The sequence below is a fragment of the Misgurnus anguillicaudatus genome, chromosome 8, assembly GCF_027580225.2.
Source record: "Misgurnus anguillicaudatus chromosome 8, ASM2758022v2, whole genome shotgun sequence".
In the NCBI taxonomy this organism is placed as follows: domain Eukaryota; kingdom Metazoa; phylum Chordata; class Actinopteri; order Cypriniformes; family Cobitidae; genus Misgurnus; species Misgurnus anguillicaudatus.
In genome coordinates, this window is record NC_073344.2 from 28,183,812 (window position 1) to 28,208,777 (window position 24,966).

At 36.7% G+C, this 24,966-nt stretch overlaps 2 protein-coding genes across 2 annotated transcripts; one reads left to right on the forward strand and one right to left on the reverse strand.

The window, feature by feature from the left end:
* Window positions 1-3,378: 3,378 nt before the first annotated feature.
* LOC129450145 (phosphatidate phosphatase LPIN2) lies at window positions 3,379-17,121 on the reverse strand. Its single transcript, XM_055212648.2, has 20 exons — window positions 16,988-17,121; window positions 13,610-13,810; window positions 13,396-13,491; window positions 13,096-13,322; window positions 11,821-11,928; window positions 11,614-11,719; window positions 10,619-11,351; window positions 10,421-10,514; window positions 10,169-10,347; window positions 9,968-10,061; window positions 7,781-7,850; window positions 7,608-7,700; window positions 7,450-7,523; window positions 7,043-7,166; window positions 6,731-6,879; window positions 4,899-4,985; window positions 4,673-4,825; window positions 4,485-4,599; window positions 4,309-4,412; window positions 3,379-4,227 (listed from the first exon to the last, which is right to left on the reverse strand). The coding sequence occupies exons 2-20, from the start codon at window positions 13,799-13,801 to the stop codon at window positions 4,083-4,085; spliced, it is 2,943 nt and encodes a 980-aa protein (XP_055068623.2). The 5' UTR covers window positions 13,802-13,810; window positions 16,988-17,121; the 3' UTR covers window positions 3,379-4,082.
* A 1,450-nt stretch (window positions 17,122-18,571) lies between these two features.
* Window positions 18,572-23,542, forward strand: myl9b (myosin, light chain 9b, regulatory). The gene is made up of 3 exons (XM_073870652.1): window positions 18,572-18,728; window positions 21,863-22,226; window positions 22,334-23,542. Exons 2-3 carry the CDS (start codon window positions 21,881-21,883, stop codon window positions 22,507-22,509), a joined length of 522 nt encoding a protein of 173 aa, XP_073726753.1. The 5' UTR covers window positions 18,572-18,728; window positions 21,863-21,880; the 3' UTR covers window positions 22,510-23,542.
* Window positions 23,543-24,966: the final 1,424 nt, after the last annotated feature.

Here is a 24,966-nt window from a genome sequence, read left to right on the forward strand (position 1 = left end):
TCAGACGTTGCGGAAACAAGGATACATCGTAATTTACTAATCATGTCAATAACTTTCGTAGCCGCAGAATAAATCCAAACATAACAATTTATTAACCAGGTAAGGAAAAACATAATTCAGAAGCCAATTTACATTCCAATTCAAATACAAAACAAACGAAAAACCATTGCATACCTGGTAAGGAGATGAAGATCTGGTTACAGATTCCTCAAAATAAAATAAAAAGAAACATGATGCTGTATCAAAGATACAGCGTCATGGGGGTGCATTTCTAGATATCGAAAGTCCCGCCTAAGTCTTCTACACATCTCCTTAAATAACCAGAGAACAAAGCATATAGGAGTTTGGTATTGATTGGTGGTTGTAAAATCAGGGGTGTAGCCTAATATACATACAGTGGGTGATTGGTCAACATGTCTAAGTTAGGAGTTGTCTCCCAACATTAGGTTAAGTTTACTTATTTATTGTCACAGATTAACATTGAATCCTGTTGTCATATTAACAAACCCAAATGTACCACTTGCATTAAAACACTTCATATAACACCAAACAAAACCAGTTTCACATTCTTTGTACATGTAGAATGTATTGCTTTTATAAAACATGAGGAGAGGGGGACAAGAAAGTGTGGTCGGGTGTGACTCTGTCCCACACCATGGGGTAACTGTCTTGGGGGGTAGATGTGAATTCTTTGAGGAAGGTTTCGGGGTAGATGTGAATTCTTTGTGGAGGGTTTCAGATGATAATTCAACAAGGAATTAGGAAGCGGTTTCCTGTGGATTCAGCCATTTGTTGCTGGCTTCAGGAAATACCTTTTGTCAGGGTTTGGCACCACCATTCAGCTCTTACAATTAGTACCCTCAAAATGTACACAAGTAATGTTTTCAGTAAGTCATGTTTGTTAGAACTAGTTATATTTCCTAATTTAACTAAGGTTGAGTCCTGGCTTAAGCTAATCCCTGTCTGGGAAACCACCCCTTAAGCGTTCCAATGTGGGAGGAACACTGCATGATTTGACAGAAAACTTAAGGACATACAACAACTCAAAAACAAAAATATAAAACATGTTACATATATTTAGAAAGCTGTGATTCTTGTGATTTAAATGATGTAAACCCCTTTTAAGATCCCATCAACACAGCAGGTACAAGCAGTGTCTGTTTAGGTGTTATTTTTAGCCTTTTCAGGAAAGCTAAAGGGTTAAGCTGGTCCTCTCAGCCTGATCAGCTAAAACTAGTCCAAAACCCCTCTTAAACCAGCCTGCTACACCAGCTTAACCAGGTAAAACCAGGCTGGGAGACCTGGGAGTTGTTCATTGTTTGTTCATAGCAAATGTACTTTATCGTAAACTGTTGGTGTAAAATATGTATCGCAACTATTTGTCAAACTATGCAATCTCATGTTTATTGCTAAACATCCTATTGTGTCACCTTCAGATGATTTGGCACTTAAATGGATAGTTCACCCAAAAAGTCACAATTTTCTCACCCTCATGTTGTTTTAAATCAGTATGAATTTCTTTTTTTCTGATGAACACAAAAGAAGATATTTTGATTAATGATGGTAAGGACACAGCTGATTGTAACCATTGACTTCCATAGTAGGAAAAATAAATACGATGGAAGTCAATGGGTATCATCAACCGTGTGCCCACCATCATTTATAAAAAAATATCCTCTTCATCATTTATCACAATACTTTAATAATATTTGTTTTTCTTACTATAGAAGTCAAATAAATTCATACAGGTTTAGAACAACATGAAGATGAGAATAGGATGACTTTTGGGTGAACGATCTCTTTAACAGTCCTAAAAAGACATAGACATGCAATATTGCTTCTCACACAGACAACAGATTTGATTCAAGTATATTAAGGCAGTCTAGCTTAAAGATGCTAAAACTAGATTAACTTTTGAAGTGCCAGGCCAGCACAACGTTATAGTTTTCAGGGAAGGGCGTTTCTTTGGTTAAGGGTGCAGCCCAAATCAATAAAGTCCATCCAAGCTTCTGTGATATCATATTTTAGGCTATAGATATGGCTCGAGTCTATGCAGTCAGATTTTTTTCACCAGTGCATCAAGTGAAAATTATATTTGCATAGAACAGTAACACTTTTAAAGAGCTGGAGGATTTTATGGCATGACAAAAGTTTACTTTAGAAACAAACACCACTAACTATCTGGGTGATTCTCACGAAACCATTGAAACACCACGGCACTAATGATTTTAGCTTTAAAATGTGTAATATAGTAACATTAAAAAGCATCAGAATTAACACAATACTGTGTTCTACCTTGCACAATGTCTGATTTCAACATAAGAATTTATAATTGGAAATTTTATCTCATTTTCTGCTGAAATTCTCATTACCGCAATGTGTCCGGCTGTGTTTGAACATGCGTTATGTTGTAATTTAATCAAATTAACACAAAAATCTTATGAAATCTTATAAATCTTAAAAAAATTAATGGATGTTTTGCTAGACTACTTTAGATGACAGAAAAAATATTTACTGAATATTCATGTATAATAATAATGAAGAAAAATTAGGAAAATGATGTGTCCATGCCTGATGTTCTCATCCTCCGCAACACTTTTTGAGAACAGTTTAAGCACACGTACAGAATTGTAATAAAGTTTGATTTTGAGTGACCAAGCACATGGACCAGTTACTTCAAGATGGCTACCAGGTAAGATCATTTTTTTACAGTTAATTTGAAATATTGTCTTGTCAGAATGCTTACACGACATTTTGATTATCATTACCGCAACAGATGCTTATTAAATGTTAATTTAATTAATAGAAGCATAATACTTTGATTTTAAATGCATGTGCAGAATCTCCAAATTATGTTCTTTCAGGTTTGTCATGTCATTTTGAAAATATGTCAGTGTTGATGTTTTCTGACTGTTGCGGTAATGAGATTTTTAAGGACTATTTTTTTAAATTATGTTACAAAAAGTGTTAAATGATAAGTAAAAGTTTTTAAATTAATGTTCCCATTTACTCCAGACTTTGTTTTTCAATGTCTGGTGGGAAAAAAGTAAATTTAAGCAATTTTTACATTTTCATGTTTGACATTTTTAAAACCAAGTTTTCGTGAGAATCACCCATCTAATACATGAATTTAATACACAAGTCACCTAATGCGTTATCATAATTAATAATAATAATTTGTTACATTTATATAGCGCTTTTCAGGAGCGTGCTGGATGATGCGACGGCAGCCATATTGGACCAGATCGCCCACGAGCTTGTTAGTGGAAAGGAGACAATTAATATATGAGGGGTAATGGATTAGTAGGATAATGGGCAAATTTGCTCTTTTTCAAAAGACATCCTGGGATTTTTTTTTTTTTTTAAGTTATTTTTTGGGCCAATTTTGCCTTTATTGACAGGAAAGTATAGGGTGAAGAGAGGGGTATGGGATTGGCAAAGGACCTTGAGCCGGGATTCAAACTCGGGTCACCAAAAGTGCGTCCGCACCATGTGGGATTTTTAACGACCATAGAGAATTACCACACAAATTAATTATTGTTTCGATGTCTTGTTAAACGCCAACAGAAGGCAAATGAATACAGTATGTACCAGATAGTCCTTGTTTTAGCTCAATCTGGGTGCTCAAAATAAATAAAATTACATCTGAGCTCTATACAGTAATTGCATATAAAAACATTAACACACTAATAGTAGCCAGTCCCAGAAAGTAAATATTAAAAATGTAATTTAAAACCCATTTGAAGGCCATTATTTTGTAGAGAACTTGAAATGAACATTCATGAGATCCACGTCGCTCTCTCTGATGATAATCGAATTAAAGTGCACATGCTTATGTGAAGGCACACAATGGCATCATTCAACGAATCGTGTTTGCTATAAGTTAGAGTATACGAGTAAAAGACAACATATGAAATGTAGTGTTTAGCCATTACGAATGTGCATCTCTTGATCAATCATTTTTCAAGACTTTGGTCTTAGGTTGTATTCATGCAGGATCATTGTATAAATCCAACTGATTCCCGATCAGCATCCAGGATGATTTCATTCGATGTAGAGACCCAAACAGGCAGATGTTGAGTCTAGGTGAGGGCATCGAGGTCCAACGGAGGTAACGGATCTCTCCAGTATGAAAACTGACTGAACTCGGGACAGTCGAAGGATGAGATGGGATCTTTACAGATGAAGGGAAAGACATGATCCACCAGCTCGCTGAGATGAGAATACCTGTAAAACAGACCGACACAGAGATATCATGAGAGTTAATTTACAATAGCATCCATTGTGTTTCACAAAAAAAAGTCTTACGAGGATTTGTTGCCTCTGGTCTTCTCCTGGATGAGTTCTCCTTTTGGGTTCACAGTAAAAATATGAGTCTCTGGAACGCCAACTTCCTTATATGCGTAAGCATCCTTCAAATACACGAACACAAGTTCAGGTCAAGTTTTCCAATCATTCGTGTTTCTAACTAAAGGTGCACTCACATTAGTTCGGTTGCCGAACGCAGCGTAGAAAGGCCGTCTGTTGGGATGGAAGAGATCTCTGATATCCGTGAGACAGGCGATCTTAAAAACCTCTGGCTTCTTCTCGATCACCTCCCTGCAAAAAGTCTTCATCTGTGAGCATGTGCACGTGTGTATGTATACAGGTGTGTGTATATGTGCGTGCTCACCTGTGTAGCGCTGAAAACAGGCTGCTGGGAGCCAGTAACACCGGTCCTTTGGGTAGAACCGTTCCTCTGTCATTGACCCACTGTAAATAACCTTTAGTGATGTCTGCCATGCCTATAGCTCGAGCCGAACAGTACAGGAACTTGTATCCGTTCCTACAAAACACAACGTTTTAGAAAGGGTACTCTTGCTTTATGAATGTTTTAATGTTTGCTTCATGAGTCTTACTCGTGTATTTTGTGATATAGTTTGGCGATGCCGTGATGAGTCCAGTCTTTCCCGAGCTGTGGTAAAATGTGACCCAGTGCATCTGACCTGATGTGGTAAGAGACAGAGAAGTGGTTTATTTCAGTACACTAGCTACTAGTGATCAAGGGGTGTGCATTTCAGTCATTTTGATTACAAAGCTGTGTGTGTTTTAGTTATGCATCTGTACTAGTTATGGAATTTCCTACGCAAGGATGATAGCCAATCACAACCGTGCATTTACTTTACATTAAAATCTAAAAGGAAATGCAGGACCAAACTCAATGTATACGTGTATTACTAAAATATGACTGGTTTTGGTGCAAACTTCTTCTTACAATTCACAAGTGGAGGTTAGGTGATATCCTTAGGTAAGGGAATTTAGTGGGTTTGCGGGATAAACGTCCATTCAAATAAATTGAAACTTGCCAAATGGTGGGGCGAAGGGATCATAACCTCCAAAAGGACAACAGAACGTCCTTTAAAGGGGTTATAGCGGAAAAATCAGAATTTTTTCATGTTTAACTCTTTCACCGCCAGTGACGAGATATCTCGTCAATTAAGACAAAATGCTTCCCCGCAAATGACGAGATTTTCCATCTTTCCGCAATATCGCTATTATCCACCAGGTGGCACCCTTCCGCAACTTTTTAAACCCGGAAGTATTGCCCTATGGCAAGTGGCTTCATGTCCGTGTCTGTTTTAAAGATCGCTCTGAATGGGATTTCTATGAAAAGTCCGTCACAAAAATGTAATTATCTCTGCTTTTTGCTCAAAATGTGGTGTTTTTGCTGAAACCTACCCATATTCAAAAGCTGATTACAAAAGAAACACTGAAGGTAGGATGAAACGTTTTTTTTTTTTTTGAAAGCAGAGGGTCTGTTCTTTCATTTCTTATATTGTATTTTCTGGAAGGCATTAAACTTTGGTGAAAATCATGAAAAACGCTGGTGCTGGCTGGCAACTTTTTTAAAAAACGCTGGTGGTGAAAGAGTTAAGTGCTATAATTGGGTCCCCAGTGCTTCTATCAACCTAAAAAAAAAAAAAAACGCTGTAACTTTGAGTAGCCATTCTTTTCAAGCATGGGAAAAATTAGGTCGGTCACATTTCGCCTGTTTTGTGAGGTAGGTAGCAAGGCCAATTACAATAATACCGCCCCTTAATCTGATCTATCCAACCACAGCACTGCCATTTTGTGCAGAGAGAAAAGGGGAGAGAAAAAAATGATTGACAGCACAATTGAGTTTCAATTGCAACAAACCACGATCATGGCGATCAGTGCATTTGCATTTAAAGGACACACCCAAAAATGACACATTTTTGCTCAGGCCTAAAAAGTGGCATTTTGAACATGCTATAATAAATAATCTATGGGCTATTTTGAGCTAAAACTTCACATACGCACTCTGGGGACAACAAAGACTTATTTTACATCTTTAAAAAAATCTCATTATATGACCCCTTTAACTCTTTCCCCACCAGCATTTTTGAAAAAAGTTGTCAGCCAGTGCCTGCATTTTTTATGATTTTCATAAAAGTTAGTGTTTTATAAGTTGGGTAAGAGCACCACCTAGTGGATAATAGCGGAATATGGATTGCCCTAAAAACGTTATTGACGTGAAGCACTTTTTCTTAATTGACAAGATAACTTGTCAATGGCGGAGGAAGAGTTAACTTGGTGCTTTTTCCTTTACCAGGGATGTAAGGACTGTTTCCCCCCACTATTGACAATGTGGACACTACAAGGTGCGCTGTCATGCTGTGTGTCCCCTGACCTCCATTTACGTAAAAACACTTTTCTTTGTGTAACTCACTTTGTGATGGTCCCATCAATGTCTGAGATGATGATCTTGTCATCGTAGTTCCACAGGTAAATGGCGGCCTCGCAGCGACACGTGCCCTGATACTGTGTGGTCACGCTGAACACAACCTGATTGGCTCCCTCACGCAGATTTAAACTCTCCTAAACACACACAATGTCATACATTTCTGAAAGTGAACTCGGGTGAATGTCAAAAATCTTCAGGCACCCAAAATCTACAAATATTGAGCTTACTGTTAGGTGTCAGTTATTTTTAATTAAACGTCATAATTTTTCACACACAGATGTTGTGTATAAATCTTACGATCTGTTCGGAGGTCAGCCGCAGGGATTTACGGTACGTCTGACTGATGATCTGTATCGCGTTGTCAGTTTTCTGGCTCATGGAGAGAGATCCGTCATCATCACTCGAGAGTTCAACAGACTTCCTACATACACACACACACATAAGTCAAAAACATTGAAAACATCCACTTTATCATGTTTACTTTTAGAAAGAATCAACTTGTCAAAAGTCAAAATGGAAATCCATGCAGTTTTCTAACCCAAATGATTACAAAGTGCATGACAGGTAGCAATGACATCCAATGCAAACACACAGACAATGTCAGGACTTTGCATTTAAAAGTGTGAAGATAATTGGGTAAAGGGGTCATTTTGTTTGGGGATGTAAGTGACGTGAAATTCATACACATAGTTTTGCAGACTTACTGCAGTGAAGAAGGTCCAGCGATGGAGGCAGAAGTTTCAAGAGGATTCACCTCAGATTCAGGCTTTGGGTTTCTCTCAATGTGAAACACATCTCACTTCAGTTTAATATGATTTTTTTATTCTGACTGTAAGATTCTCAGAAGGAGAGATTCATGTACCTCAATATTGTTCAAATCTTTTCTTCTCCAGGAGAACCACCAGCGGCCCGACTTCTTTGGCATCTTATCTTTGACGAGTCGCTCAATGGTGCTCTACAACAGACAAACGTCAGCCGTTATCACCCATCCTTTCATTATTCAAATACTGATCTGAGATCTCAGACTCGACTGACCTTTGGTAAATTCTTTTGGAAAGCTTGAACTGACAAAATCATGGGAGCAGCCACAGCCCAATTATAATATCTGAAACCACAGCAGAAAACATGTGCCGTATTATATAATCATCATATCACAGAAGTCATAAAATAAACAATAAATAACCAGCGTTGTGGAAGCTACCCAGCAAGCAATAGCCATCAAGTTAACCGTCTAGGTTAACTATATAGTCCCGCTATAGGTAACCCACTTCTAGCTAAAATAAACTTGAGTGAGGTTTTTGCCAAAATAACTTTTTAAATGTCTGATGTCTGTTTGGTTTCATTTTTTTTTTTTTTTTATGCATCTGGTAAAGTTTGATTGACAGTCCAAATTTTGCATTGTCTTAGTCTAGATGTCTGGGCTATGTTTGGACAGCTATTAGATGGAAAATTTCTTGCTGGGTAGTCTTAAGGCCCAAGTATGGTCTACATTTTTCGTGTACGCAAGGGTCCACATACAGTGCGTGTGATTCAATTTTCGTTATCAGAAAAGTTCACGTGTACTTGTATGCACATTCGCAGATTTTTGAACATTGTACGCATCGAGTACGTACATCAGAATAAAGTATGTAGCCCAGGAGATGCATTGCATTTTTACGCAATGAGCATGCGTCGAATGTGTGCGTACACATACAAGTCAAATAATTTATTTTTAAGGAAAAACTTTTTCTTAAAAAAAAAAAGCAAAAAGCTGAAATAATTGCATTTTTGTGAATGATTTTTTAATTCAGAGATCAGATTCAGAATGAGTTTGAAATTATTAAATAATTTTTTGTTTTAGTGGATAATCGCGATATTACAGATTAACATAAAACCTCATCAGGAACAATTGTTATGCATATGTTTCTCTTACTTGAGAAGATAACTTGTCAATGGCGGGGAAAGAGTTAAAATTAATGTAGGTCCAACATCTACCATTACTTTTAAAGTTACATGGTTGATGTGATCAAATAAACTAATTGACTTCCTTCAAAAAATCCTATTTATTCGAAATATTTATCATAGTGACTGGGTGATTCTCACGAAACCATTGAAACACCACGGCACTAATGATTTTAGCTTTAAAATGTGTAATTTAGTAACATTAAAAAGCATCAGAATTAACACAATACTGTGTTCTACCTTGCACAATGTGTGATTTCAACATAAGAATTTATAATTGTAAATTTTATCTCATTTTCTGCTGAAATTCTCATTACCGCAATGTGTCCGGCTGTGTTTGAACATGCGTTATGTTGTAATTTAATCAAATTAACACAAAAATATTAAGAAAAAAAATAAATGGATGTTTTGCTAGACTACTTTAGATGACAGAAAAAATATTTACTGAATATTCATGTATAATAATAATGAAGAAAAATTAGGAAAATGATATGTCCATGCCTGATGTTCTCATCCTCCGCAACACTTTTTGAGAACAGTTTAAGCACACATACAGAATTTTAATAAAGTTTGATTTTGAGTGACCAAGCACATGGACCAGTTACTTCAAGATGGCTACCAGGTAAGATCATTTTTTACAGTTAATTTGAAATATTGTTTGTCAGAATGCTTACACAACATTTTGATTATCATTACCGCAACAGATGCTTATGAAATGTTAATTTAATTAATAGAAGCATAATACTTTGATTTTAAATGCATGTGCAGAATCTCCAAATTATGTTCTTTCAGGTTTGTCATGTCATTTTGAAAATATGTCAGTGTTGATGTTTTCTGACTGTTGCGGTAATGAGATTTTTTAGGACAAATTTTTTTAATTATGTTACAAAAAGTGTTAAATGATAAGTAAAAGTTTTTAAATTAATGTGCCCATATACTCCAGACTTTGTTTTTCAATGTCTGGTGGGAAAAAAAGTAAATTTAAGCAATTTATACATTTTCATGCTTGACATTTTTAAAACCAAGTTTTCGTGAGAATCACCTGACTATTTCACAAGTTTGAGAGCTGAGCTACTGAAAAAAGACAGTGTGAAAAATATAAACATAATAGTACCAACAAAAAAAATGCTGGGTTGTTTCAAGCCATGATTGGGCAAAATATAGAAAAACCCAACCCCATTAGTTTAAATTGACCTAGCAAATATTAAATATCCAACAAACCATGGACTGAAACAACCCAATATTTGTTACAAAGAGTAGAGAAAGGTAAAATGCACTGACTTTGAGTTAATGCAGATGACCAGGTTTGGATCTTCAACAATTCCAGGGTTGTTGACAAAATCTTGAAACTTGATAAGATGCTCCATGAACTTATCTGCAAAAACATGACATCACAACATGTTTTTACTCTGACGAAGTCACAACATGTTTTTACTCTGACGAACAACCTGACTGTCTGCGTTTCACAGAAAACATCCATACCTTTACTGATCTGACTGATATCTCCTCGTCCACACAGGGACATGGTCACATCCAGCGCGTCTGTCGTGGAGTCGGACAGATATTCTGTGCCGCTGTCTACATTACCGCTGTTAAGCGACTGAGGTGACGGAGGAGACGGCTCTGGAGGCTGATCGGAGCGCCAGGACGACTCCAACTCGCTAAAAATAAGAATTTAGGAAATTCAGTTTGTGCTCCATTCAGGAATTTGCATGGAAATATTTGACCTCTGACCTCTTAGGGAAATATAAAGCAGCAGTGGTGGGGTCAAGAGTGGATAAATCTTCTAGATAGATATCAGATGGTCCCAAATGATGACTTCGCTTGACTAAACAAACACACACACAAGAAGAGTGGCTATCATGCCTAAAACTGATATGGATAAATAAATTAGGAATGTGGATTGAGGTCAGAGAGAATTGAATCGACTACCTTTCCTCTTGTCCTGAGGGTCTGATAGTTTAGAAGACTCTACAGGAACCATCTGATCCTCTGGTTCGATGATAGACTCCAGATTTAGCGTCGATCCAACATCCTCAGCATTCTGATTGGTTTGAAAGGTCTCTAGCTCCGCCCCCTCTTCTGACTCTAACGTTTTGTCTATAGAGCTTTGGGCGATTGGCTTTGGTGTGGCAGTGATCAAGTCAGCAGTTTCTGCTTCTAATATTTTAACCGCGTCAGTCTTACTAAACGTAACACGTTGACTTTTGGAGTCGCCCGAGATGATGTCATCGTGATCACACGGCTCTGTGTTTTCAATGTGAATTGTGCTATCTGTACTAGCATTGCTGTTGACGGGATTGGTCTGATGAATTGCATTAGTGGGTCTTGACGTTTCAGCTTCATTGTCTATGCATCTAATTCTGTTATCTGTTAAGTCTTTGGCTTCACTCTCTAAAAATGTTTTTTCAAAGGAATCATCGGCAAACCGCAAGGTCACGACATGCGTTTTGTTGTCCTTGACGTCCGGCTGTGAATCGTAACATTCATCAAGAAGAGAGCTGGTCGTACCAATCTGAGGTTCTGGTCTCAACACGGTCACAGGGGAATCCGACTTCTCCGTGTCAAATGATTCTTGCCGATGAATCGTACGAAAGTGGGAGTGGTCAGAGGGCATGATGGGGTCTCGTTGGGCATCAGACTCCTCCCTTTCTGCCTGGCACACCTTCACAAGAGAGAGAAACACTGTATGATTTAGCTGATGCGGTTATAATGTCCTAAAAGTGTGTACTTGTTTTGTTATGGGAAAGTATATACATTTGAGTGCACAAAAAGTACGCAACTACTGGGACTTGTTTCCTAAATGTGCATTATGATCAATAAAGTCCACATGAAATTATTGACTATTGACTATTGTTAGTGCACATTACTAGGTTGGTAACAATTACATGGATATATGCGCACGATAATTCATTACAGATTGTTACCTTTGGAAAAGCACCCCAGTTCCACTGCATCTGAGGTCCTAAAGGCTCCTGCGGCTTACACAGCTCTGAATCACTCTTAGGAGACGAGGGTCGACTGTAGTACACACTACAGAAAAAAAACAAATAGTGAGGGTTTTGGAAGGGGACATCCATACTACTGTATATACAGATAGGGTTTACATTTGCATAAAGTAACCTTACGATTACCTCTCATTAAGAGAATATTCTCCATCCGAGTAAGGATGAACTTCTCTGTTCTGAGCTCCAGCAGGTTCTTCGTTGGGTTCCTCTGACATCGAGTAATATATAGACTTACTAAAAAGAGTTTAAACACAAACCATGAGTTACAGCCACCAACCTCAAGCTCTTCTGGAAATTTAAGACATTTTTGAAGAATAGGGCAGAATCACAAATCTACATTATGATTTTTCATGACTGATTTCGACTGCCGATTTTTTTACAAGCAAATGAGCTGATTCAGATACAGATGTCCAAATTTTGTTTAAGCCCCAGACAAGAATGAAAGAGTACATAAACAAGATGTTGTTTCCTTGTTAAAGGCCAAAATGTTTGAAAAACGCTTTGGAAAAGGAGACGGGCCGACTACCAAAACACACTTATAGCCAATCAGCAGTAAGGAGCGTGTCTACTAACCGACATCCTTGCCGGGTTGCATATGTGTGGGGCGGGTTTATCAACAGAAGGTCCAGATTCTATTGGGGTAGGGGCGTGTTTGTTTAGGTGATTTCAAATATCAACATTGGCTTTCAAACATCGTGGACTCCGCATTTAACAGACCAAACTGACTTAAAGTCCCCATGAAATCAAAACTGACAATTCTTATTTTTAATGGAATATTGCAGTGTAAACAATTTATCCGTGTGTGTCGTCATTATTTTTTATTCATGTGGCCTCATAAACTTCAATCACAATCTGAAAATGTACTTTCGCTCTCTTGTGGCAATCCTTCCCTGATGATGTCATCTAGACGGCTTAGGCGGAGCATCTGTTAACCCCGCCCCCTCCAACTGTCATGCGGCGTACACACCAAATGAGAATTCAACGATTTGCACGAGTAGATTACATATGAAGTCAATGCAAAGACGCGAATAGATGCGAATGGACGCAAATAGATGCAAACTCGCGCGTGCCGATACCAAGGACGCAAATTGGGCAGCACAATTGCCACATAAACATGCGCTATTCGCCTCAAACACATCTTCGCACAATTTCAAAATATTCAACTCATGTCACAGTGGAATACACCAAAATTTTTCCATGTGTGATTTTCCGTTTCACTAGGAAAAAACGTCACAACATGGAAGTCGATCGGTAAATCTCTAATCAACATGTGAGGAATCCAAGATATTTTTAAAAAAGAAACTTAAAACTGTTTTTAATATCATTATACATACTTTATTGTTATATATTGGTAAATTAATTCCTAGTAAATGTACGCAACATAGATATTAAACTTCTAACCTGGCCACCATAGGTGACTCCTCCTTTATGATGTCCTGGTCCAGACTTTCTTTCTCCTCAGATGAGGATGTGACGTCCAGATGTGTTTCAGAACGCACTCGCTTTCTGCGGCGTTTCTTGCGGCGATTGGAGGATGAAGGGATGCTGGAGAGAGATTCAGGGACCTCAAAAACTTCTGTAAGGTCAGTGGGGATGGGAGAGGTGCAGAGATGAGCAGGAACCCTCGTCTGAGAGAGAAAGAGAGAGAAACTGTGTATCATGAAACACTAAAACAATAAAGCAAAGTGATAATAGACGTACCTCAAAATCGTCATTCTCTTCCACGAAAAAAGCCTCTCCATTATCACCCAGTTTCATATGTAGACTCACAGGTTCTCCATTGATCTCAATATCCACCTGTGAACACAATACAGATGTAACATTACCTGGACAATAATTCGGCACTAATGACAGCGACTGATGCTAACGTTTCTCATTAGATAATAAGTCAAAACATTTCCAGTTTTCTTCTTACCACTTTCTCTTTAGATCGCAGCACTCCCAGTTTTCCGAAGCGCACGTGGAAGGGCGAGCACTGAAAACTTCCATCCGGCTGTCGGACCACGATTACATCGATGCCTCCTGTGAGCGTGGCTGGGTTCAGTCCTCGATACAGCTCTTTAAAAGTCACAAACACCGTCCCTGCCAACTGACCCACGTAATTCATCGTCTAAGACTGAAAAATAAAAAGTTTCACATTTTAGGATATACTGTCAGATTTGTTACCATCTGTGTTAGTGGTTCATCTCATGTTCACAGGTTGACAGTGACCTTTGCACACAGAGCAAAAGTCTCAAAGTCTTAATCAATATAGACGTTGACAGGTATAAAGTCATGTCAAATGTGAAATCACCGGTCACAGGTTATGTTGTAATTTTTGTCAGAGTCTTGTGAGGGATCGTGTTTCTTTTGTTACCGAGATGAATATACAATTGGAAAAAACTGAATAACACAGAGTCAAAATGTAAAGGTACACTAAATATGTTCGTGTAAAATTGTATTATTTAAAACTGTATAGTCACATTTGCCATGTTCATGGGACCATAACTTTAAAATGCTGCTGTATATATCTATGGAGTTTAGCATGGTGATAGAAAAGAACACTGGGTAAAACCATGCAGTGAAAGTTGTAATGCACCCTAAAAGCCAGCTGAGATATAGCGCCTCCAACTAAACTGACAATGCATGTGTGACAGAGCTGTACTGTCATACATGCCATGTTCATGGGATCATAAGTTTACAATGCTGCTGCAAATATGTCTGGGATTTTGCATGGTGATAGAAAAGAACACTGGGTATGATGACCATGCAGTGAAAGTTGTAATGCACCCCAAAAGCCAGCCGAGACATAGCGCCTTCAATTAGGCTAGCAATGCAATGTCTCAAACTGTATTGTCACACATGCCAAGTTCATGGGACCATAACTTAAAAATGCTGATGTAAATATGTATGGGGTTTGGCATGGTGATAGAACACTGGGTATAACCCTGCAGTGAAAGTTGTAATGCACCCTAAAAGCCAGCTGAGATATAGCGCCTCCAATTGGGCTAGCAATGCAATGTCTCAAACTGTATTGTCACATATGGCAAGTTCATGGGAGTACTATAACTGCTCAAGGTGAAGATGGCTTCCGGGAAAAACTGTTCTGACAGTTAAAATTTGAGAATGGTGAGGAAAGAGAGCGATGGGGGCCCCTCCAGAAATCCTCCCTCATCTCCACAGTCTCTCATACAGGATTAGGCTGCTGGTTGTCTCATGCAGCTTAATCCTGCATGAGAAAACCAGCAGATTCATCATGTCTAGTGTGACCTGCAAACTTCACACAAACATACACACGCAAACATCACAAATACATAGGCTGCGTTCAAAAGCTATAAAATGCTGCGTTCGGAGACAGCATTCCAAGGCATGTCCGAATCCGATGTTTGGTTTACTTTCTGACTCCACGCACCAGAGCCGAATGTGGCGCATGTTGATGATAAACCAAAGCTAGCCTTCTCTGAATATGTTTGCTGAAAACGTTAGTATATGTATTTCAGAGTAATGTCAAATCAGATCTTAAAGGGCTTTTATTTTGAAACACATGCTACTGCGGCCAGTACTTGGTAAGGAAATAGCTGTAATCTGTTTTGCATCTAATGAATAGGTGTTTTTACTAGTAATATTACAATTATAGAGCTCTGTAATTAGAATTCTTACTAGTAAGAATGGTATTAAAGTGCTCTCTAATTCAATTGTTACCAGTAAGATTTACAATTGCAGAGATCTCTAAACCAGTTATTACTAATAACAACTGAATTGGAAAGCTCTGTAATTAAAATTGTTATTAGTTAAAGTGTAATTATAGAGCTCTTTATTTGTAATTATAAAACGGTTAGTTCCAAATCCTTGATTCTGATTGGTCAATAGGTGTGCTTTATTCACGATAAAACACTGCTATGACCGCTTCACCAAACGGTTCTATTTAATATCACTGCGCCCTTAGCAACACCCTTAGCAACACATAAACATATAATGAGACAAAGTCTGAGAACAGTTTGTTGTTTTTATTTGAGCTTTCATGTTATTGTTCGCAGTCAGGGACTATTTTTTCTAGCAGAAGGAATGCTTTTATTGATTTAACTTCATGAAAGTTGCACTAATATTTTTTTTAACTTTAATATTGTGTAGTAAACGTTTTATAAAAGCAATAAGGTACTCGAGGCAAGTGCTGTATCGTGAATAAGTAATGGCTGAAGGGGTTGCAGGCACTCCGCTTCGCGTCGTACCTAACAACGCCCTTCAGCCGTTACTTATTCACGATACAGCACAGCCTCTCGTACCTTATTGCTTACTTGTTATTAGTAAAAATGTTATTATATAGTTCTTTAATTTAATTCTTTATATTTAATTCTTACTAGTAAACGCTGAGTAACGACATGTAATTCTGAGTACATTAAATGACATTTTTGGCTTTCCATACAATGACACAGTAATATGATCTCTTCCTAAAAACAGAAAGCTTTCTTTCACCTAAAATCTGAAATAATTTCTTCTTTTAGCTATTATATGTCTAAATATAAAGCACTATAAAGTTGTGTAACAAAAATAAAATGATTCACAAGAATGAATCTAATGATGAATCATATCATTCAGTATTGGGTGTAGAATCACTTCTTGTTGTGTTGTTTACTTTAAATTATTCACTTTTGCTTATATTCTCATTTAAATCACATTGAATTACAATGTCAGTTTAAGGTTTCATACATGTGACAGGATCATTATCTTGTGCAAGATAATCAATGAACACCAGTGACGTTTGAAAGATACAAACACAACTATAACCAGTGTGAGTAATTCTGTGTAACCCTAAAAAACCCAAAACATCCTAAACCTAAAGGATGAAAATATTGCAAGTCTGTGTGAATAAACAACAGATGAGAGGAGTTTGCTGATACAGAAAAACCATGGGTGGGAAACAATACTTAAACAAGATCATAAAATAAACTTTACAACCATATTAAAGTATAAACTAATAGATAGCGGAGTTAAATTTCAGAAACATTTGATCAATGCAAATCTGTTGTTTTGAATGGTGTCCATTGTCAACCAAACAAAAACAAACAGCAAAGCTTAAAACATCTTCATAACAGCCTTTTATCTTAAACATACAGACATCTTTACTTAAACGTGTACATAATAAACTATTTTAAAACTTTAAAACATTTCAGAATGATTCTCTTAATCTTCATAAACAATTATTTAACGCTAACGCTAAATATTAATATTTCACAGCCGCCGGATAAAACTGATAAACAAAGACGTTAAAACATGAAAATCGTGTGAAATAATGAAGTTATTTTACTGCTCTTACCTCAAACACACCAGCTGAGATCCTGTAAACACTTCCTGGAGTCAGACACACGCAGGAACACACGTTAACACGTCAATCAAATCACATCCAATCACTGCAGGGGGATTCGTCTCAGGACACGCCCTCTTTACCGCGACCTGTTGACGTGTAAAAGTTAGTTTGACGTGTAAAAGCACCACTAGAGGGCTATTTCTCTTATTTATTTACTACAAAATATCACATATTCGTTCATTTATATTAAATGTATTAAATGTTAATGAATTTATATTAAAATAATGACAAAGTTGTAAGTGTTATATATGTGTTATAATAGATTTTTTTAATATCATGATGTTATCCATCTAGTTGTTAATAAAATGTATCTAGGTTTAGCTAGCACAGTATTATTTTAATTTGTCCAATTATAGAATAAACAACTTGCACATATTGATTGCTCTCTCATTTGTACGCTGCTTTAAAGGGATAGTACACACAAAAATGTATATTCTGTCATCATTTTCTCATCCTCATGTTGTTCTAAACCTATATGAATTTATTATTTTCTTTCTGATGAACACAAAAGAAGATATTTTGATAAATGATGATAAGCACAGTTGATTGTAACCATTTACTTCCATAGTAGGAAAAAAATGCAATGATATTTAATGGGTACAATCAGCTGTGTGCTTACCATCATTTATTAAAATATCTTCTTTTGTGTTCATCAGATAAAAGAAATTCATACAGGTTTAGAACTGAGGATAAGAAAATGATGACAGAATTTTTATTTTTGGGTGAACTATCCCTTTAAATAAAAGTCTCCTAAATTAGCCTAAATATCAGTCAAGGAAAAGCATATTCAAAAATGCTATTATTTATATGTAAGTTAAAATGTTTTGTGCTTACCCCCGATAAAAAAAATCACAATCCAATCATAGTCATCCTTAAAGCATCACTTAACATCTAATGCTGTGATCTTATTTATGTTGTGTATTTTGTATGAAATTATTTCTTTAGCAGTTTAAACACTTAAATTGTTTTGTAATGTTTATTATATTCCATGTGAAAATGCTATTGTGACGCTCTTTGTAAAAATTTAATAACATATGTTATAGCAGATATAAAATGTTTGTTTCCAAGGTAAATAATACTTAATAATAACATAATGACTGAACCATTTCAAATCTTCTCGTTCTCTCTCTGAATATATAGTTTGGTTCACGGCTCATTTCATACTGACATCTTAATGGCCCTAAAAGACAAAACCCACACTTTTCATAAAAAATTAAGAGTTATTTAATATGAATAGTGTTATGGTCATGAATTGGGTATCAGTAGCTAAAGTCAAACGTTTGCAAGATGACAACGCATCAGTCCTAGTTAGGAAACCTTTCAGTTGTTTAAAACACATCCACACATGAACGCAAACCCATCCATCCCATACATCCAGACAGCAGGCCGGTTTTCTCTAAATAAGGCATCTTATCTGTTTTCCTGTCATTCCTCAGGGCCTCTCATCCTCTGTGTGGTGTACAGAGAAACAGACTCCACATTCTTTACCCATATATGGCTAAATCCCTGCGGTGGGACGGCTCTGTTTAAGTGAACAAAAGCTTCCCATTGGCTGAGAGAAGAAAAGGGAGGGGTGCAAAAACTAATGCTTGAGAGAAACTTTTGTGTCTCCAAAGTGTAAGTGTCTCACTCTCCGGCAGAAAGACAAAGTCAAGAGGGCAGGGCCTTTATTCCGTTAGCTCAAGTTCAGGTGAGTACTGAGAGGTTATTGTGTTTATATCACTGCTTTATTGTGTTATGAAGCCTTATGAAGGGTTTTTCCTGAAGTGCTGTCTGAGTTTGAGACACTGAGGAAAGTTCTGGATAGAGTTGGTGACGCAGATTTTGGAAATGGAGCTAAAGCAGAGTCAAAACTGATCTATACTTTTAATCCATACAAAATAATCTTCATTCAGAACTGATGCCATAGAAAAAAACATTTGTGCCTGTAAACATCTGAAGAAGCTTTCTGTTTCACAAGAGGCTCATTGTAGTAAAAACATTGTCTTTAAATTATAAAAAGGTAAGAGAAACAAAAAATGGATTTTCTATGGCTTTGCTTTTAAGCACCTTTATTTTTAAGAGGGTATGTGTGTGCCAAACATATTCAAGTCTGTCTTTAATGCATTTCAGTATATTTTTACTCTTATCACATCTCATGTACGTGAAGATGCTGTACAGAAAAACTTTCTTGTTCAAACACTTAATTCTCAAATGTCTTTCCATGCAGCCGATACTTGACTGTAAAACGCTCATCTGTTAATAGAAAGTCATTGTGTTTGATGTCATAGGTCAGAGGTGAGACCCATGATGTAAACATTAGCCCAGTGAACCTGAAACAATTTTAAAAAATACAAATCTACATGAAAGTCACATTTATAAATATCTAAATGTCATAGATATCAAAATAATATATCAAATAATGCCAAAGCTTTTCTCACAACTAACTTTTCTGTCATTTGTTCATTCAACTGGTATCAATGACATCAGTTGGGCTCAAGTTCACACAGATGTAGATCACAAAACAGTCACAATACAATCAAACATGGCAGACTTCTTTTTGTTAAATATTTTGCTCAAAAAGCGTACACTTGCTATCAATTCTTTAAAATAAATGCCACATGCTTTTTGAAACTTCTGTATATTGAGCTTTAAGATATTATTCACGCTTCATCATTTAAAGTTGATTTAAAAGTGAAACTGAACTTGAAAAAATCTTAAATGAATCTTAAAGGACTGTAGATAAAAGAAACTTGAAATAAATGTAAGGGAAGAAGTGACAGCATCTGATGTCTTTCAGACAGTTGGTCTGGTCAATTTCTAAATTCCAGCATTTAATCCTAAAGCTTGTGTTCAGATGACTGTAGTCAATAACAAATATAAACACACAGTCATACAACAGGTTCATCTGTTATACTCATACTTATTTCTGATGCTACCTCATACTTACAAAACAGAGCAAAGGAATAAAACAGTCAGACAGTTTAAAATAGAGCACAGGTCAGAAATATAAAAGCCATCACTGGATTGGATATAACTATATTTAGAGTAGGCACGGGCTAGTTACCGGTTTCAAGGTACATTGAAGTTTTAAAGGGGACATATCATATCATAAACCTTTTGACCTTTTCCACATGTAAGTGCTTTAATTGAGTACTTCTATCAACCTAGAAAATGTGAAAAAGATCAACCCAGTAACTTAGTTTTGGTAAACCAAGCATGTGAAAAAATAGCTAATTGAAATTTGGCTCCCATTGTGATGTCAGAAAGGGATCTTATTATAATAATACTGACCCTTAATCTGCACTATCCAACCATGGCACTGCCATTTAGTGCAGAGAGAGAGAGAAAATTATTGACAGCACAAATGAGTTTCAATTTCAACAAACCACCATGGCGGTCAGTGTTTGCATTTCATCAGCTTATTTGCATTTAAAAGGCACATTTTTGCCCACACCTATACAAAGTGGCAATTTTAACGTATTATAATAAATTATCTGTGGGGTATTTTGAGCTAAAACTTTACGTACATACTATGGGGACACCAAAGATTTATTTGACATCTTAAAAAGTCCTGTGAAATGTCTACTTTTAAAGAGACAAGGTTTCAAAACCACTAACATTTTCCATTAAAATGTTTCTAAGGTATGAGCTGTGTTTACACAAAATTACTTAAAGAGTACCTATTGTCCTATTCACGATTTTACATTTCCTTTGGTGTGTAAGTGTGTATTCGTACATGTTGACGATATGCAAAAGGTACAAACCCCAAAGTAAACGATGACGTGAGTTATCGTCTCCAACTTAAACCTCTTTTCTTGGACTACAACAAACACACGGATTGTATGCAACAGTTTACTTCCTGGACCTGTTGTGAGCGAATCTTTCAAACATGGTAAAGAGCGTCACATTTCCGGCTGACGTCAGAGGTATTCAGGCCAATCACAACGTACAGATTAGCTGGCCAATCAGGGACACAGAGCTTTTCAAATCCATGGGTTTCAGGAAGAGAGTGAAATCTGGAGCTACAAAAATGTACGATATGTGGAAAATAATTTGTTTTTTTAACCATAAACCACGCAAACACATTGTATTATACCAAATACACGAAATAACATTGTTTTTTAGCAATGAAATAGGTGCTTTTTAAATTATTACGTCATGTAATTGATTTGATGTTTACATATACTACAAAAATTATTTTATTGCAAGAATATTATAATTTCAATATTTTTTTTACCTGTTATACATGTTGTACATTGCTTAAAAAGAAAATGTATTGTGTCCAGTTGTAAAGCTTGAAAAATAACACATTTTAACCCACCAAAATGTACCATACCACCAATATGAATTGATTTCAGTATAAATTGCAAATGTAATATCAATAGATTTTTGCAGATAACAATGATACATAATATCCATGATCTCTGTTGTGTTGGACAGTTACACACCTATGTCCTTCTTGTGTTGATAGATGTAAGCCAACACCCAAATAAAGTTCTTCACATATGTGCACAAATACTACAGTAAATGTGTTGAAAATTTCATTTGTGAATTGATCCATGCATGCATAAACATTAATCCACAGGCATTATTATTTCAGTTCCACATTTCTACTTTGCTTTTGATGAAAGATTTTAGTTGATTTTTCTGTCTTTAAAATTGCACTCTCAAAAAAAAGCAAAAAAGCAAAAAAGCTGGGGTGGTACCCTTTCAAAACCTTAAAGGTACTTACTTGTACCAAATGTATACATATCTGTATGTAAATAGTACATATTAGGACCTTTTAAAGGGTGAAAGAGTGTTTGTATTAAGTATTAATGTGTTTGACATGTCTTCATCCAGACCTGACACACAGCCAACATGTCCAGCAAACGGGCAAAAGGGAAGACGACCAAGAAGAGGCCACAGAGGGCCACCTCGAATGTTTTCGCTATGTTCGATCAGTCACAGATCCAGGAGTTCAAGGAGGCCTTCAACATGATCGACCAGAACCGAGACGGATTCATCGATAAAGAGGACCTTCATGACATGTTGGCCTCTTTGGGTAAGAACCCATCTGATGATTACCTCGAGGTTATGATGAGTGAAGCACCAGGTCCCATTAACTTCACAATGTTCCTCACCATGTTCGGAGAACGGCTGAACGGAACCGACCCGGAGGACGTGATCAGAAACGCCTTCGCCTGCTTTGATGAAGAAGGATCCGGTAAATCACTCAATAACCTAATAGCTCAGTGGGTAGACCAATGCATTAGCAATGTAAAGGTCAAAGGTTAATTCCTAATGTAAATGATCTTCTGTGTATCTGCACAGGCTTTATTCATGAAGATCATCTGCGAGAGCTCTTGACCACCATGGGTGATCGATTCACAGATGAGGAGGTGGACGAACTGTTCAGAGAGGCTCCCATCGATAAAAAGGGAAACTTTAACTACGCAGAGTTCACACGCATCCTCAAACACGGAGCCAAAGATAAAGACGACATGTAGACGATTGACTACAGCAGAACAACACGTGCCTATATACATGCATGAGCATGCACGGGTGTAAACAGCAATGAAGCATGACATCATGATAATTTATCAAAGAAGATACAAGTGTACGCTTTATTATACATCCCCCAAAAATGTTGGGTTGTTTCAACCCATAGTTGGGTCAAAAATGGACAAACCCAACTATTGGGTCAAAAATAACCATATAACCCAACTATGGCTTGAAACAACTCAAAGATTAACCCAAATAACCCAACAGTTGGGTTGAACTATGGGTTGAAACAACCCAACATTTTTTTACAGTGTATGATCAGATCATGTTAAAATGGATGTATGTCTTTGGCTATTATGAGATTTTTTTAAACATTCATGTGTAATGTAGGTTTAAAAAATGCTGGGTTATTTTCAACCCAGCGTTGGGTTAAAAAGAGACAAACCCAACCCACTGGGTAGTAATTTAACCTATGCTTGTTGTTTCAACCGACATCTAGGGGTTTCGTCTCTTTTTGACCCAACACTGGGTTGAAAATAACTCAGCATTTTTTGTGTATTACACAGCTGTGGCTATAAATTTTAAACTGACCCAAATCAAATCAGTGTTAGAGACCAAACAGATGACAGAAACCTGCATTTAGACGTCATGAATTATGCTTCAGTTTTTATGTTGTACAAGAATTTTCATGATCTTCCTTTTATTGCTTAATACAGATACATTGAGCATTATAGCTGTCAGTAAACCTATACAAAATCTGATCATATTCATGCACATTATGATGATTTCAATTGCATGTTAAGCCCAGTTGTTGGGATATATTGGTTTAGTTCTGCAGCTGTATCCATCAAACCCTATGAAGCTCTGCTCTATGAAGTGTTGTCAGGTGTGTTTACCTGTGGCAGCTGTCAGGTGTGATCTATGAAGTCATCTGTCATATCAACTGAAGTATTTTATACTGAAATAAAGGTGTAAAGATGGTAACTTATTACAAATTCTGTTTTATTCACCCAAATTAAAGCTTTCCATCAAATGTGACCCCGCCTGTGAAAACCCAGCTCAAGTCATTTCTTTAGTGATTTACTGTGTCATCATACTATATAATGTAAGAACGTATGGTGAAAATATTACCTTCATATATTTAAAGGTGCCAAAGAAAGCATTGATACAATCTGGTATGTGGCTTTATTAAATGCAAACATGATCCAGAATCCTAGAATTTGCCTTTAGAATGAAATGGTCTATTATTACCTTATTTGGAAGGGTCATGAATAATGTTGAGCTCTGCTCTGATTGGTTGTTTCTCAGAGCAGCTCCTTCAGTAGCTCTGTGTGTGTGTGTATCAGATGAAGATACAGATTTTGAGGAATAATCAATTGTTTGGACATTGGTAATGGACGTTTCTGAGTGGGAAGTTTCAGTATGGACCTGCAAAACGTAACTGTAACATCAATAGAAGAACTTCAGCCTAAACGCTAGCATATAGCATTAATTAGCATAATGGCTAACTCAGCAGTCACAACTTTGTTTTTAGCATTGTAACAACATTGTACTTAAAGGATTAGTCAATTTTATTTAAAAAAATCAAGATAATTTACTCACCACCATGTCATCCAAAATGCTGATGTCTTTCTTTGTTCAGTCGAGAAGAAATTATGTTTTTTGAGGATAACGTTCCAGGATATTTCTCATTTTAATGGACTTTAATGGACCCCAATAGTTAACAGTTTTAATGCAGTTTAAAATTGCAGTTTCAAAGTACTCTAAACGATCTCAAATGAGGCATAAGGGTCTTATCTAGCCAAATGATTGTCATTTTTGACAAGAAAAATAAAAAATATGCACTTTTAAACCACAACTTCTTGTCTATCTCCGTTCCTGTGACGCGCGACCTCACGTAAGACGTCATCACGTCAAGAGGTCACGGAGGACGTATGCGAAACTCCGCCCCAGTGTTTACAAGTGTGTAGAAAGAGGACCGTTCCGACGTTGTTGTATGTCAAATAATACTAATTAATGTCTTTGTGTCAGTTTATTGTTTAAAATGATCTGAAAATGTGCATTATATTTAACACGTGACTTTTCCACGGCATTACGCAATTACATGAGGTCGTGCTGGTGCTTCACATAACCGGAGATAGACGAGAAGTTGTGTTTTAAAAGTGCATATTTTTTCTTTTTCTTGCCAAAAATGAAAATCGTTTTGCTGGATGGGACCCTTGTGCTTCGTTTGAGATCGTTTGGAGTCCTTTGAAGCTGCAATTTTAAACTGCATTAAAGCTGTTGAGTTTGGGGTCCATTAAAGTCCATTTAAGTGAGAAAAATCCTGGAATGTTTTCCTCAAAAGAACAATTTCTTCTCGACTGAACAAAGAAAGACATCAACATTTTGGATGACATGGTGGTGAGTAAATTATTTGGATTTTTTTTTAAGAAAAATGCTTTAATTTATTGTTGTGGTGT